General features: G+C 39.9%; 2 protein-coding genes across 2 annotated transcripts; both read left to right on the top strand.

The window, feature by feature from the left end:
* The first annotated feature begins 2,279 nt into the window (after nucleotides 1-2,279).
* LOC148083951 (pro-opiomelanocortin-like) lies at nucleotides 2,280-4,364 on the top strand. Its single transcript, XM_087785844.1, has 3 exons — nucleotides 2,280-2,311; nucleotides 3,358-3,475; nucleotides 3,596-4,364. Exons 1-3 carry the CDS (start codon nucleotides 2,280-2,282, stop codon nucleotides 4,007-4,009), a joined length of 564 nt encoding a protein of 187 aa, XP_087641970.1. The 3' UTR covers nucleotides 4,010-4,364.
* Nucleotides 4,365-9,290: 4,926 nt separating this feature from the next.
* gnb3b (guanine nucleotide binding protein (G protein), beta polypeptide 3b) lies at nucleotides 9,291-12,133 on the top strand. Its single transcript, XM_087787203.1, has 8 exons — nucleotides 9,291-9,369; nucleotides 9,455-9,600; nucleotides 9,744-9,807; nucleotides 10,156-10,312; nucleotides 10,383-10,449; nucleotides 11,291-11,492; nucleotides 11,560-11,776; nucleotides 11,957-12,133. Exons 1-8 carry the CDS (start codon nucleotides 9,301-9,303, stop codon nucleotides 12,061-12,063), a joined length of 1,029 nt encoding a protein of 342 aa, XP_087643329.1. The 5' UTR covers nucleotides 9,291-9,300; the 3' UTR covers nucleotides 12,064-12,133.
* The last annotated feature ends 544 nt before the right edge of the window (nucleotides 12,134-12,677 follow it).

Genomic DNA, 12,677 nt, shown 5'->3' with positions numbered 1-12,677 from the left:
CATGACAGTGTGAGGATGCAGGTCACATGGTCGCGAACGAAACCTCCTAATGTCAAACCATGTCTGGCTGACATATGGAAGTCAAGCGGGTCTGATGCAAGGCTGACAAAGTCACCTCAGCCTTGGTTGTAGTGGCCATCGTTTTGGATTTGGACTGACATGACATCACATCCTGTGGTCATGAGCTCTGAGTGACTCAGAGAGCAGGAGCAAGAAACCTGTTCAACAGAAGTTTGAGATGCTGTCACACACCTGGTCCAAAAGAAAAATCCAACAAATTTGTTGTGAAAAATAAAATACTTAAAAGTCAACTAATGTGTTGATTTAAACGTTATTTAAATAGATGTTGGACATGGAAAATGTGCTTAAGCCCCGCCCACTGAAAACACTGTTTTTCTGTTGAGGAAATCTTGTTTATAACATTTGAAACATGTGAGACATGTGAGTCAGAGTTTGAAAACAACAACACTAGATATTTCTGTAGGAACTTGACCACAACTTTCAAGCTAATGAAAGCTAATTATAATCCAACCTTACAATACACAAGTGTTGAATTATAAAGTTCCATGTGACTGACTCTACTCACCTGTAAAACTGTTATCAACTTATAAACATGTTTAGTGCATTCTTAACGTGTGCGCGTCACATTTAGAAAGCTCACCATCGCCACCTCTTGGCAGTCTCTCGTTTAATATACAATTAATCCCCCTTGTTATAGTAGGACTTCAACTTTCAACTAGTCAACATAAATTAGTTTTCTGTCCCTCAAAGCCCTCAGCACCTCCGAAATAACACTAAGTTGTTTAGCACACATTTGAACAGAAGTCTCTCTCGACACACACCACGTACACATTTACACACACACACACACACACACACATACATACACACACACACACATACGTGTGCGCACGGCTGTCTCCTACCTGCCGCCCTCGTGTCCTGTGTTTCTACATGTGTGGGGAAATGTCGTCAGGAGACGGTGGATTGTGTGTTTGTGTTTCCTCAGCAGCTGGTGTGACATCTTATCCTTATAATCCTCTGACTGGATTGGACGCCAGCGTTCTGGAAAGTAATAGATTGCATTTCATCGGATTTGACCGGCGTGAGATACACCGACTTACATAAGATCATTAAGATCATCTTAGTTTTAAAAAAAATGTATCAAAAATCGAGTGGAAGGAGAAATTAATATATTTATAATGGTGTGTACTGAGCAGCAGCTTCCAGCACTGAGACAGTTGATATGCATTCTCAAAACTATGGAACACTTCTGCATCGACAGGAGCTCAAAATACACATAAATGAAGAGAGATGGAAATGCATGTCGCTGTCAACTGCTTTTTCAAGCAAAGCTTATATCAGAAGACACCTGTGCATGAATTATAATAAAACTTATATAACATTCTATAAAGATTCTTTTTTCCATTAGTTAAAGTTTAGTGTAACTTCTTCTTTGATATTCCAGGTCCAAAAACGTAAGATCTAATTTTAAAATCCAATCAAAATTTCCTCCAGCTTGAGCAGAATTAATGATGTTTACTTCGAGAGAGAAGTGATAAAGGTCAGGATTCGTTACAGACCGCCAGGGTGTGGAAACCGTTTCATCCCCCCCGATGCTTAATTTCACGCCCAGCATCTGCAACATGCTCAGATGACAAATTAAATTCCAGAGTTTCATTCCAACTAATCCCTCTTTTTGTTGCTGTTGTACACTTTGAGGCTCCTGCGTGACGTGACGACGTGGCAGCTCACAGGGATGAAGACTATTTATTAAAAAAACATAGAATATATATTACATATTTGAGGAGATTCTGGTCCAATCAAAAGTGACGATGATGATCGTCGTGAAGGAGATGAAAGGTGGTCACAATGAAAGTTAAGAAGATGGTGAAGATCAAGCGAATATGATAATGATGAAGAACTGATGGTTAAAAAATGGATTATAAGTAGGGTTGATGAAAATGATTGTAGTATTGAAGAAAGTGTTGAGGTGATGAGGATATATTAGCGTGATGATGATGAGGATGATGATGGTGGTGGTGGAGGCGTTGATGAGGATGATGGTCATGATGTTTTTTGAAGTGTGTGTGGGGGCAGGTGTTGTGGAGCAGTGGAAAATTCAGGGTCTTTTCGTCTCAATTAAAATTGGAAAAAGTTCCACGGATGATGTCACCGACTGTGTGTGTGTGTGTGTCTGTGTGTGTTTGTGTGTGTGTGTGTCCTTGACTCGGCTATAAAGTCTACGGAGACCTGAAAGCCAGTGAGAAGAACATCAGATGAACAGCAAACAAGACAACAACAGAATTTGGTGAGTACCATCGTCACAACAGTGTGTGTTGTTGGAAATTGTGCATTTTCTGAAACTTTCTGAAAGTTTGCCATCTACTTACATGGTATCAAAAGGTTAAAGAAGAGATGATATCTTTTACTTTGTAAACTTTTCATTTTCTAATAATAAAGGTAAGGGTTAAACGTTTACAAGATGTCAATCGTGACTTTTTTCCTGAAAAAGTTTGAACAAAAGCCATACAAGTCGGATCATCTGCCACACAAGCAGGACAGACAAAAACTTGTTGACTCTGAAGAAAGATGAACAACAAAGATGAATACACTTGATACTATATAATACTTAATATTTAGTTGAAAATATTACATTTAAAAAACAAAATAAAGCTCTTCTATTAAACAAGATGCAACATGTCTTATATATTGTAAAAGAATCGGTGCCTTGGTGCTTGGTTGTGTTTTTATTACTTATTTTGTGTGTCATTTTGTATGACTTTTATTCTGTACTGACGCCACAACACATCCTATGTTCTGTTTTACAACATTGGCAATACAAGTTCCTGAGTCTTATTCTGAAATTAAAACAAAGACTAACTGGTGGCATCTATTGGCTAAAAGTGCAACCTTGCAAAAATGTTTACTTAAAATTATTTGGAGAAAGGAAAATAGATGAGTTAGAGAGTCGAACATTTTTAGATTAGATATTCTTTGCGGGAGAAACTACTAAAAGTTTGAATTTTCATTTTGATACGTTCTTTATATATTTATTTCAATTTAAAATACCTGTGATATTAAACAAATAAGTACCATAATTTATGACGTGGCAACGATCACAAAAAGACTTCAAGTTTATTTATTAAACATGAATTAAGAGTTTTGAGACCTGAACCTAACTTTTGATCCTGTGGGTGGCAGTGTTGTATTGACTTTATGTTACCCACTCCCTGACGAAAGATGAAGACATTTATATTTGACTTTATAAGGATTTCATTGATAAGAACTTTTTTGTTTCGTAGGTCGCATCATGTTTTTTTTCTGAGGTTTGTGTGCTTGTGTCTTGATCAACAGGAGAATGATTCCTGCGTGGTTGTTGGTTGCTGTGGTGGTGCTGTGTGGAGCTGAAGGAGCTGCCAGTCAATGCTGGGATCATCCGAAATGTCAGGTCATATCTGAAGGCGAAATGATGGTAATACCAATTTTAAATCAAATTACACCCGTAACTGTTATAATAAATAATACTTTTTGTTGTGCCCTCCTAAATATCAGAAGATAACCTTCACCTCCATGTTCTTCCTCTGTCTGTTAGGACTGTACCCAGCTGTGTCGCCCCGAGCTCAGTGAAGAGCAACCGATGGTCCCTGGAGAATCTCACCTTCAACCTCTCCAGGAAGATTCTGACCTCTCGCCCGCCCCGTCCTCTGCTCAGGAGAAACGCTCCTACTCCATGGAGCATTTCCGCTGGGGGAAGCCAGTCGGCCGCAAACGCCAGGTGACGATGGAGCCGTCCGAGGACAGCGTATGGGAGGTGCGAGAGGAGACCAGAGATGCTGAGAAGGACCGGCTGACCGGACCAGGGCTGGAGAAGAAGGACGGGTCGTACAAGATGAAGCACTTCCGTTGGAGTGGCCCCCCAGCCAGCCGCCGCTCAGTCAAGACTTGGGGGGAGCAGAGTTCGCTGGCCTCGCGACTCAAAAACCTGGTCGACAAGGATCGACAGTGAATGTGGCTCATTTTTTTAGGCGTTGAATCGTCAGTTTGTGACTCAGACTTCTGCTCAAGCCGCTCAAATTTTATTTATTTTTTTCTCCATTAGAAGTTAAATACGGATGAATCTGATTAGCTGTGATAAATGAAACATGAAAGAAGCTATACAGAAAACGGAATATGTAGTAGCAACAGGGAAAGGTAAACTAGAAGCTCTACATGTGTAGATATAGTCAAGTATAGTTTTTTTGTGTTTATGTTAAACCTTGTAATGAAAAAGTTCTATGTTGATCTAATTATTTCAGTTTGGCGGCATATGATTCTAGAAGTCTCAGTTTCAGTCGGACAGTTGTAACAAATAAGAAGTGTTTTTTAATGTTTGGAAATTCTTAAATAATAAAGTCGTTTGCAAGCAAAGTTGACAAGTCTTTTCTCAGCCACGTTATTGTGCTACAAATTTTTCACCTACACTTTCATGAACATAATATAATACATATCTATTTTGAATTTGTTAAACAACAGTTTTAAACAAAACATGTCTTTAAAGGATACTTTTAGGCACGCATGCGAAAATAATGTGGAGATTACATAATTATAATTCAGGGTCTTTATTAACGCGTATTTTACATTGAAATATGTCTCTTAAATAATTGGAATTTTCTTTGGTCGTGCTGCAACTGCTGATGTTATGAAGATGAATGAGTATTCTATAAATTGTTATATCGATCCACCATCTCCAAGATCCCAAAATCTAAGATCTTTCATTGAAAATGAATACATATTACCTATATACTGTAAAATACAGTAAATATGGTTGTAAATGTTCAATTTAAATAACAAAATAACGCCTTTTTATATTAAACAAGATGTAACTTTTGTGAGAAACGCTCGTAGACTGTATAAAAGAGATGCTCGACTAACTAGTGGCATCTACTGGCGGAAAAGTGCATCTGTAAAAGTTAAAGTAAAATGTTTACCGGGGTTCTTATTTAGATAAATATTTTGTGAAATTAGACAGTTCACTATTTCGCATGATAGATATGTGTTTGTGGGGAAACCCAAATAATAGTTTTTATTTCATAATTTGATCATTTGTTTAAAACGTTTTTAGAGTGTTGTTTTTTTTTCAATTAAAATATATGTAATGTCAAGCACATACATATTCATTTAAAAAGTGGCGAGGCTTTAAGTGCTCTTTTATTAAATGCTAATTTAGTGACTTGAACCTGTCCTGTGGGTGGCAGTGTTGCAGACTTTATGTTACCCATACACCTTCAAGTCATCAGTTATTCACAGGCCACATAAGAGTTTATTTTCATTAATTCACCTCCGTTTGTTTTATTTTAACTTAGGGAGGAAACCTGGCTCGAGTGAAAACTAAGACAATTTCAGTAAACAGGAAGTATCAACAGTGTACCTGATCCAAAACACCGTCGGAACCTGCTTAGTATCACGTCTCCTCTGACCTAATGGACTTCCTGTCTTGGAAGGAAGGGACAGGGATCGTTGTGTTTAGATTTGTCTTGAGCTTGTTAGCACAGGAGGTCGACTCACCAACGTCTGGCTCATTGGTTTAGATTATGGGGTGAGGTGTTCGAAGATCATGTAGCTGCCAAACAACACCAGTTATAGACAAATGTTTGCGTGTTTCAAGAATCAAAATGAAAACCTTCTTTTGTTTCTTTTAACTTACATATATTTGAGTCTATATTGCAGTAGGCCATCACTGCAGTGTCACAGTAATATAAAAATAACTTACAATTAAAAACACTATGTCACTTTTGTTCTATTCAGATTTCTCTTCCATCTTTCCAAGAAAAGATTTGGTCCCAATTTCAAAAGACTTTTCTTCCAGGTGCAATGTGGACTCTCCCCTGCCCAACTCATATCCAGTGGAAACCTATTAGAGGAGGTCCTGAGGGCGGAGCAACAGGGACAAACCAATCAGCTGACTCGTACTTCAAACTTCCATCTTCGACATCTCAAGCGTAAATTGTGAAACTCTGAGTTTGACTCTTGATCCACTTTCTGCTCTGGTTGTCAGGTGTGACGCACGTTTATCCAGACCTGTTCTAAATCTCTAACGGGATTATGTGTCCCCGGATATCCCATTAGACCCCGATTACCCAGGATCAACTCATTAGCTCTGACAAACCAAGTTACCCTCCAGAAACTCCAACAAAGACCAACCGGTCCAACTTGGCTTTCATACCACTTTATTATACTCCCCCTATCATTGCATCTCTCACATAATCCCAAATCCTTCAAGAATCTTAACTCTTTACTCCATCCATCCATCCATCCATCCATCCATCCATCCATCCATCCATCCATCCATCCATCCATCCATCCATCCATCCATCCATCCATCCATCCATCCATCCATCCATCCATCCATCCATCCATCCATCCATCCATCCATCCATCCATCCATCCATCCATCCATCCATCCATCCATCCATCCATCCATCCATCCATCCATCCATCCATCCATCCATCCACCCATCCATCCATCCATCCATCCATCCATCCATCCATCCATCCATCCATCCATCCATCCATCCATCCATCCATCCACCCATCCGTCCATCTCTATCTGAGTCAAACTTTTGTTCTTTTTTTTGACACGCATCAATCTTTCGGATGCAGTTATCTAACACTTCAACTGTAGAATAATAGTTTTGGTACTTTCTTAACCCAGTACTTAACCCAATACCCAGTATATGTAAAGTTAAATGCTTAGTAGATCCCCAGCAACAATTTTCTTTTCATTCACACCTTTTCAATAAACAAACCAAGCTGTGAGCAAAAAGTTGCTATCTTCCAATCCACTAACCCAGTGTTGTATCTTGTCATTCTGGAGCACATTCACTCGTCCATCAGGTGATGCTTTCATTTGTTGCGTCTCTTATGCTGTTGTTTATTTGATTGTTCCTTTTTTTCCATGATCTTCCAAAATTTCCTGTCTACCGCTCCTCACCTGCTCTTATCTTTCGACCCCATAACCTGATTTTCTCTCCTCCAATCGGTTTACCTTCTTGCTCTTTGCGTTCGGCCTCCCTTGCTCGCTCTCTATTTCCATCTTTGAGCTTTATCCCTTCATCCCTGATCTTCTTCATCCTCTCCAATCCTCATCTGTTCTTCAGCGAGAGGAGGCAGTTTTCCACTAGTCACCTGCTAGCAGTCGGAGCGTCCTGGGATTGTTGGATCTACCGGATCGTAAGGTTCTGAGACCGAAGCTGCACAGGTGCAGGAGAGGAATCCTTGCTCAGGTGCGGATCTTCTTTTGGTTTCTCTTGAATGTTTCCTCTTTTGCTGGTGATGTGTCAGAAGGTTTTTCACTCTTACACGGTAGGATCCGTGTTTGAGCAGATCGAGAGGAAGTCTGGACTGAAGATGATTTGATAGCTAGCTAGGAGATGCTATTGATAGAAAACCATACAAAGAGACTTCTTTTCAGAATTGTTGTTTTGTTCTTCTGAAGATAGCATCATGTCTGTATTTACAGACTTTTGGATTGAAGCAAATTGACAATTTTTGCTAAAACATTGAAGTGGGGAACACTAGCTGTGATCTGTGTATTTTACTTCCTTTGAAACATAAAAACAGGATTTTCATATCTCATATTTGTAGAGTAAAAAAAGTAGAACGTTAAACGATTCATTCATTCAGGTTAATTATTATCTTTGCAGAGAATTACATCTTTTATTTTGTGTGTGAAATGTAACGTATAAGTGCTGGAAAGTCTTAACATTTTCTTACGTGACATACACTTTCTTCACTGTGTTTGTTTTTAGATGCTTAAGGTGACTTTGATGACACTGCACTCTAATAACTAGAGACAAAGGGAATTAAGGTTTTACTGCAAAAATACCTGAGATTAAACGTTAATTCAGCCGATAACTCCAAATCTACTTTACGAATGATGTACAGCAAAACTCTCCAACAATATTTTGCATCAGAAAGGGACTGATACAGTAGGTCTACTTGGCAGTGTATTTGATATCTGATAATAAGTGATGAAAGGTGGACGAAGAACTGATGGAATGTGCTTTAATATATATAATAGGTCTTACTATTGTGTAGCAAGCATTACCAAGATTTTGGAATACACACTGATGGCTTCAAATGACAGACAAAATCTGATCTCAGCCACTCTTTTCTGTGGAACATCAGTGTAAGGCTGTCCTGGTTTACCATGGTTATTGTAAACCTTGAAGCATTTAGGAAGTTAGACACAGAAACCCAACTTTGCAACAACAGGACTTATTCTTCTGTCACATCGCAAGTGGCTAGTGGCTTAACCCCCTGAAGGTGAACTTCTGGAGCTGCCAAAGAGGATTGAGGCTTCAGGTGTGACAACCCTAAGCCTCACCAGTCTTCCTGGACTACTTGGTTGTACTTGGTTGTCTATGAACAAATTTCGCTTAAATAGATTTCTGAAATTCAATATTTTTTCTAGAGGCTATTTTTCCTTTGATCTTAAACAAGTCTGCGTTTGAAAGCAGAATTTTGATTTCTGACTTTGACCAACTACTCTTGCTCTTCTCTGATCCCACCGTAAAGAGACGGTAGTAATCGGATGAGTGGAGCTTTGCGTCCCTCATGATCTCCTGTGGGATTTAGGAACTTGCCCCCAGCATCTCCATTAGCATCATCCACCTTCACCTTTGCTCTTTACTCTGACTCTCCTATAGTTTCCTGTCGTGATCTCCAATTACTGGAGTGGAATCAGCAGAAGTTCAAACGGTTCTTCTATAAGTTTGGCCTAAAGAAGGCGAAAACTGCTACTGGTGTGTGAGTCGAGTGTATCACAGGCTAGTTGCTAATAATAATAGAATTTTAAACAACAAAACCATGCTTTATAAGTGTTAGAAATACGGCCTATTATGGTCACAATGTGGGGTTTGAATTATAATACTAGTCCCCCCCTTACTTTAAGATACTAATGCGATTTCATTATCTTACTTAAAACTCTATTACAAAACATTTTTCTTCATCTCAATTGTGAAGAAAATTATTTCAAAAGCTAATAATGATCAGTTTTTATTTTTGAGTCTGATTGTATAAGTGAAATAAAATGTTTTTATGAACAAACACAAGTCATGTCGCAGGTTGACCCACTTCCTGTCTCTAGACCGGGGCTCAAAAAGTAGTTTAGTTAACAGTATTACAGCTCTGCGTGAGCATCAAGATTAAAGCTCAGTTATATGTCTAATCTTTCCTCGCGGCCTGAGGTGAGAATGACTAGTCTATCCATTCTCTCTCCACAGACAACATATTCCTGACATCCTTGACACTGTCACCATGGCAGCTGAGAAAGCTGAGATTGACAAACTGAAAAAGGAGTGCGACAGCCTCCGGACACAGATAGAGGTGAGATGAAGAGAGCTTGGATTGTTTTTTAGAATGGAAAGTGTTCTCTTTTTACTTTGTTAAACAATTCTCTGTGCACCACTAGGCGGGTCGTAAGGCCGTGAATGATGGCAGCATGTCATCGGCGGCAGGAGGCGTAGAATCTGTGGGTCGTGTCCAGCTGAAGCAGAGGAAGACACTCAAAGGTCATCTGGCCAAAATCTACGCCATGCATTGGGGAGCCGACTCTAGGTACGAGTTTGAAGGTTACGTTACAACAACAATAGATAACTAAGATTTTGAAATATCTCAAGAGTAATAACAAAACTATTTTTATTTCAAACCATTAAAACGTAAAATGATCCATAGCTTTAACTGGCCTCTTATGTCCTCAGACAAATGGTTAGCGCATCACAAGACGGAAAACTGCTGGTTTGGGACACACACACTGGGAACAAGGTAAGAAATATGTACTGAATCACATCTACTCCATGTATTTTCTGCTTTAAATACTAAGTTGTATTTAAAATACAACGCAAGGAGATATTCTTTAATAGGAACAACAATACAGGGTTAAAAAAAACTAGTTCTGTCATTACGGTTGTGTCTAAATTCTTCGGAACCATTCAATCTGGTGGTGGATCACTGCAACTACATCAAAATACAAAGAAATTTAATATTTAAAATGTCAGTTTAACCCTACATATTCTTACATGGTCATTCCCCTGCTTTCATAACTACATTCAAGAACATTTTCTCTTCTTGAAAAAAAGCTATAACACCTGAAACATTGTGACTCCTCTCCAGCTGGTGGCCGTACCCCTAAAGTCCGCCTGGGTGATGAGCGTAGCCTTCGCCCCCTCTGGAAACCTGGTGGCAAGCGGTGGTCTGGACAACCTGTGCACGGTCTACAACATCAAGGCTGCCAGTCCGAAGACCTTGCGCGAGCTGGATGCTCACACAGGTGAGATCACGTGACGCAAAGAGATTCGTCTCCTCAAATCGAAGCATAACTCGTTTATTTTGTCGACTAGGTTACCTTTCCTGCTGCCGATTCCTCAGTGACAATGAGATCCTCACGGCCTCTGGCGACACCACCTGGTGAGAGCACTGTTTTTTGTTCTGAGGTTTAAAGCATTTCTTATGTTTTGAATTGAACTGGTTGCTTGTAGAAGACAGAAACCTCAAGAAGCTTTTAACAAGAGATTGGAAAGTCAATATTCCAGAATAATGAGCATACTAGTGAGAACATGAAGACTTGAGCAACATGTTTGAACTGATGAAGCTTCAAGAAACAGCATTGTTATTTTCCAGGGATCCATAGAATAATTTCTAAAATATCTGTAAATAAATGTGAATTTTTGTTCAAAGTCACAGAAAATAAAGAAGAGTGCCATCTAGATATGTCTCGATAATATTAAGAGTTCAATGTGAACTTTATTTTATATAATTCTGATGGTAACTTTTCTATGATTTATACAAACACCAGCGATTGGGGTTTTATTTCTAGACTTATTTTAAAAAAAGGAAGGAAGGGGCAAGAAATGTTTATGATATTTTTCTTATATGTCTTGATCTTGATCCACATTTTAAAACATTTGACCACTTCTGATTAAACGTCACATTGAGTCTCAGTTTAGGTTCTAATGTGGTATGAATACTGGAGCGTCTTTAAACAGATATTTATGAACGTCTTTGCCAAATGGGATTTTCTGAAGTTTCACTGTGAATTAGGAAAACATTTGTTACATTTTCAGTCTCATTTCATTTTAGAAATCTGTTCCATCTTAACTTTATTCCCAAACCTATATAAATGATATCATTTGATGATTATTCATTATGAGTGATGCTAAACAAAATGAAAACTTATAGAACCTATGTGGTATCATGTCACGGGCCGTAAATGATTGAAGCGATAGTAAGTTGAACGTCTCCCTCTCAGTTGTCTGTGGGACTTGGAGACAGGAAAGCAGAAGACCATCTTCACCAACCACATTGGCGACTGTATGTCTCTGGCTCTCTCCCCGGACATGAACCTCTTCATCTCCGGAGCCTGCGACTCTCTGGCGAAACTGTGGGACATAAGGGAAGGAACATGCAAACAAACCTTCAGCGGACACACCAGCGACATCAATGCCATTGCGGTGAGAACTTCAGCAGGTAGGAAAATACCGGCCTTGAACTCCGACTGATCACGCACGTCTTCCACAGTTCGTCCAGAACGGCCACGCCATCGTCACCGGCTCTGACGACTGCAGCTGTAAGATGTACGACCTGCGCTCCGACCAGGAGGTGAACGAGTACAAGGACTCCAGCCTGAACGCTGGCGTCACCTCCGTGGCTCTCTCCAACTCTGGACGTCTGATCTTTGCCGGATACGACGACTTCAACTGTCACATCTGGGATGCACTGAAGGGCGAGAAAGTTGGTGAGTGAACAGTTCGAGGGTAAGATCGGATGTGAACTGTGTAGCAAGACTGTGAACCAGTGGCTACTTTCTTTCCGTCCTCGTAAGAGTATCTTCTCTCTATTTTCTTTGCCTCCATTCATTCTAACTGATCATTTTTAAAAACCTCTCCTTCCTTTCTCCTCATCCTCTCCTCCGCAGGTGTTCTCTCCGGTCACGACAACAGGGTGAGCTGCACCGGCGTTCCCGAGGACGGACTGGGCGTCTGCACAGGATCTTGGGACAGTTTCCTCAAACTGTGGAACTAAGTTTCTGGGCCAAAGCTTCAGAGAGGGAGTAGAGGAGGAGAAGGAGGTGGTGGAGGAGAAAGGGATGAAATGCAGGTGAATCAGGTCAGAGGAAGTTTGGGTTTAACTCTCTCTCTCTTCCTTCGTCTCCTTGTCCTCTTCGGTCATCTATGCATACATAAGTGGTGGAGGGAATACAGCATCAGTTAACTTGATGTGTCCGACTGTAACTAAAGAGAGTTTTACTGTTATTGACAAATAAGTTAACAGAAAATGTGTATAAAATTAAGAAATAAAATAGCACACTGTGTAAAAGAGGAAGAAAAAGAACGACAATGTCCAGCACATAGTGACTGCTGCAAATAAGAGAAAAAGTTGGATTTATTTTTCTGATGGTTGAAAGCATCGACTTGACCCTGCACTTGTTTAGAAGCACTGACTGTAGTCAAGATTGTGTAGACGCAGAGTTTATGTACAGTTTCTCTTTTCTTTTCTTGTACTGATGAGCGGCGCTGACCTTCTACCGCTGCAGAGAGCTAGAGTAAATCGCCATCTTTGATCAATGCAAGATGGCTTACGGTTTCTGTTTTCTGTCGCTCGGTCAAACCGGTGGTCAGGCCTGTATTTCACTTGGA

This window comes from Callionymus lyra, chromosome 3 (genome assembly GCF_982586985.1).
Source record: "Callionymus lyra chromosome 3, fCalLyr1.hap1.1, whole genome shotgun sequence".
In the NCBI taxonomy this organism is placed as follows: domain Eukaryota; kingdom Metazoa; phylum Chordata; class Actinopteri; order Syngnathiformes; family Callionymidae; genus Callionymus; species Callionymus lyra.
Note: the sequence above shows the minus strand (reverse complement) of the source record. Positions and strands in the feature narration are given on the sequence as shown.

What these genes read in the sequence shown, in the direction of transcription:
- LOC148083951 (XM_087785844.1), top strand. Translation starts at nt 2,280, where the DNA reads ATGAACAGCAAACAAGACAACAACAGAATTTG. An exon ending in CAAGACAACAACAGAATTTG is followed by an intron (nt 2,312 to 3,357) that starts GTGAGTACCATC and finishes CTTGATCAACAG; the next exon opens with GAGAATGATTCCTGCGTGGT. An exon ending in TATCTGAAGGCGAAATGATG is followed by an intron (nt 3,476 to 3,595) that starts GTAATACCAATT and finishes TCTGTCTGTTAG; the next exon opens with GACTGTACCCAGCTGTGTCG.
- gnb3b (XM_087787203.1), top strand. Translation starts at nt 9,301, where the DNA reads ATGGCAGCTGAGAAAGCTGAGATTGACAAACTGAAAAAGGAGTGCGAC. An exon ending in CATTGGGGAGCCGACTCTAG is followed by an intron (nt 9,601 to 9,743) that starts GTACGAGTTTGA and finishes TTATGTCCTCAG; the next exon opens with ACAAATGGTTAGCGCATCAC. An exon ending in GCCTCTGGCGACACCACCTG is followed by an intron (nt 10,450 to 11,290) that starts GTGAGAGCACTG and finishes TCTCCCTCTCAG; the next exon opens with TTGTCTGTGGGACTTGGAGA.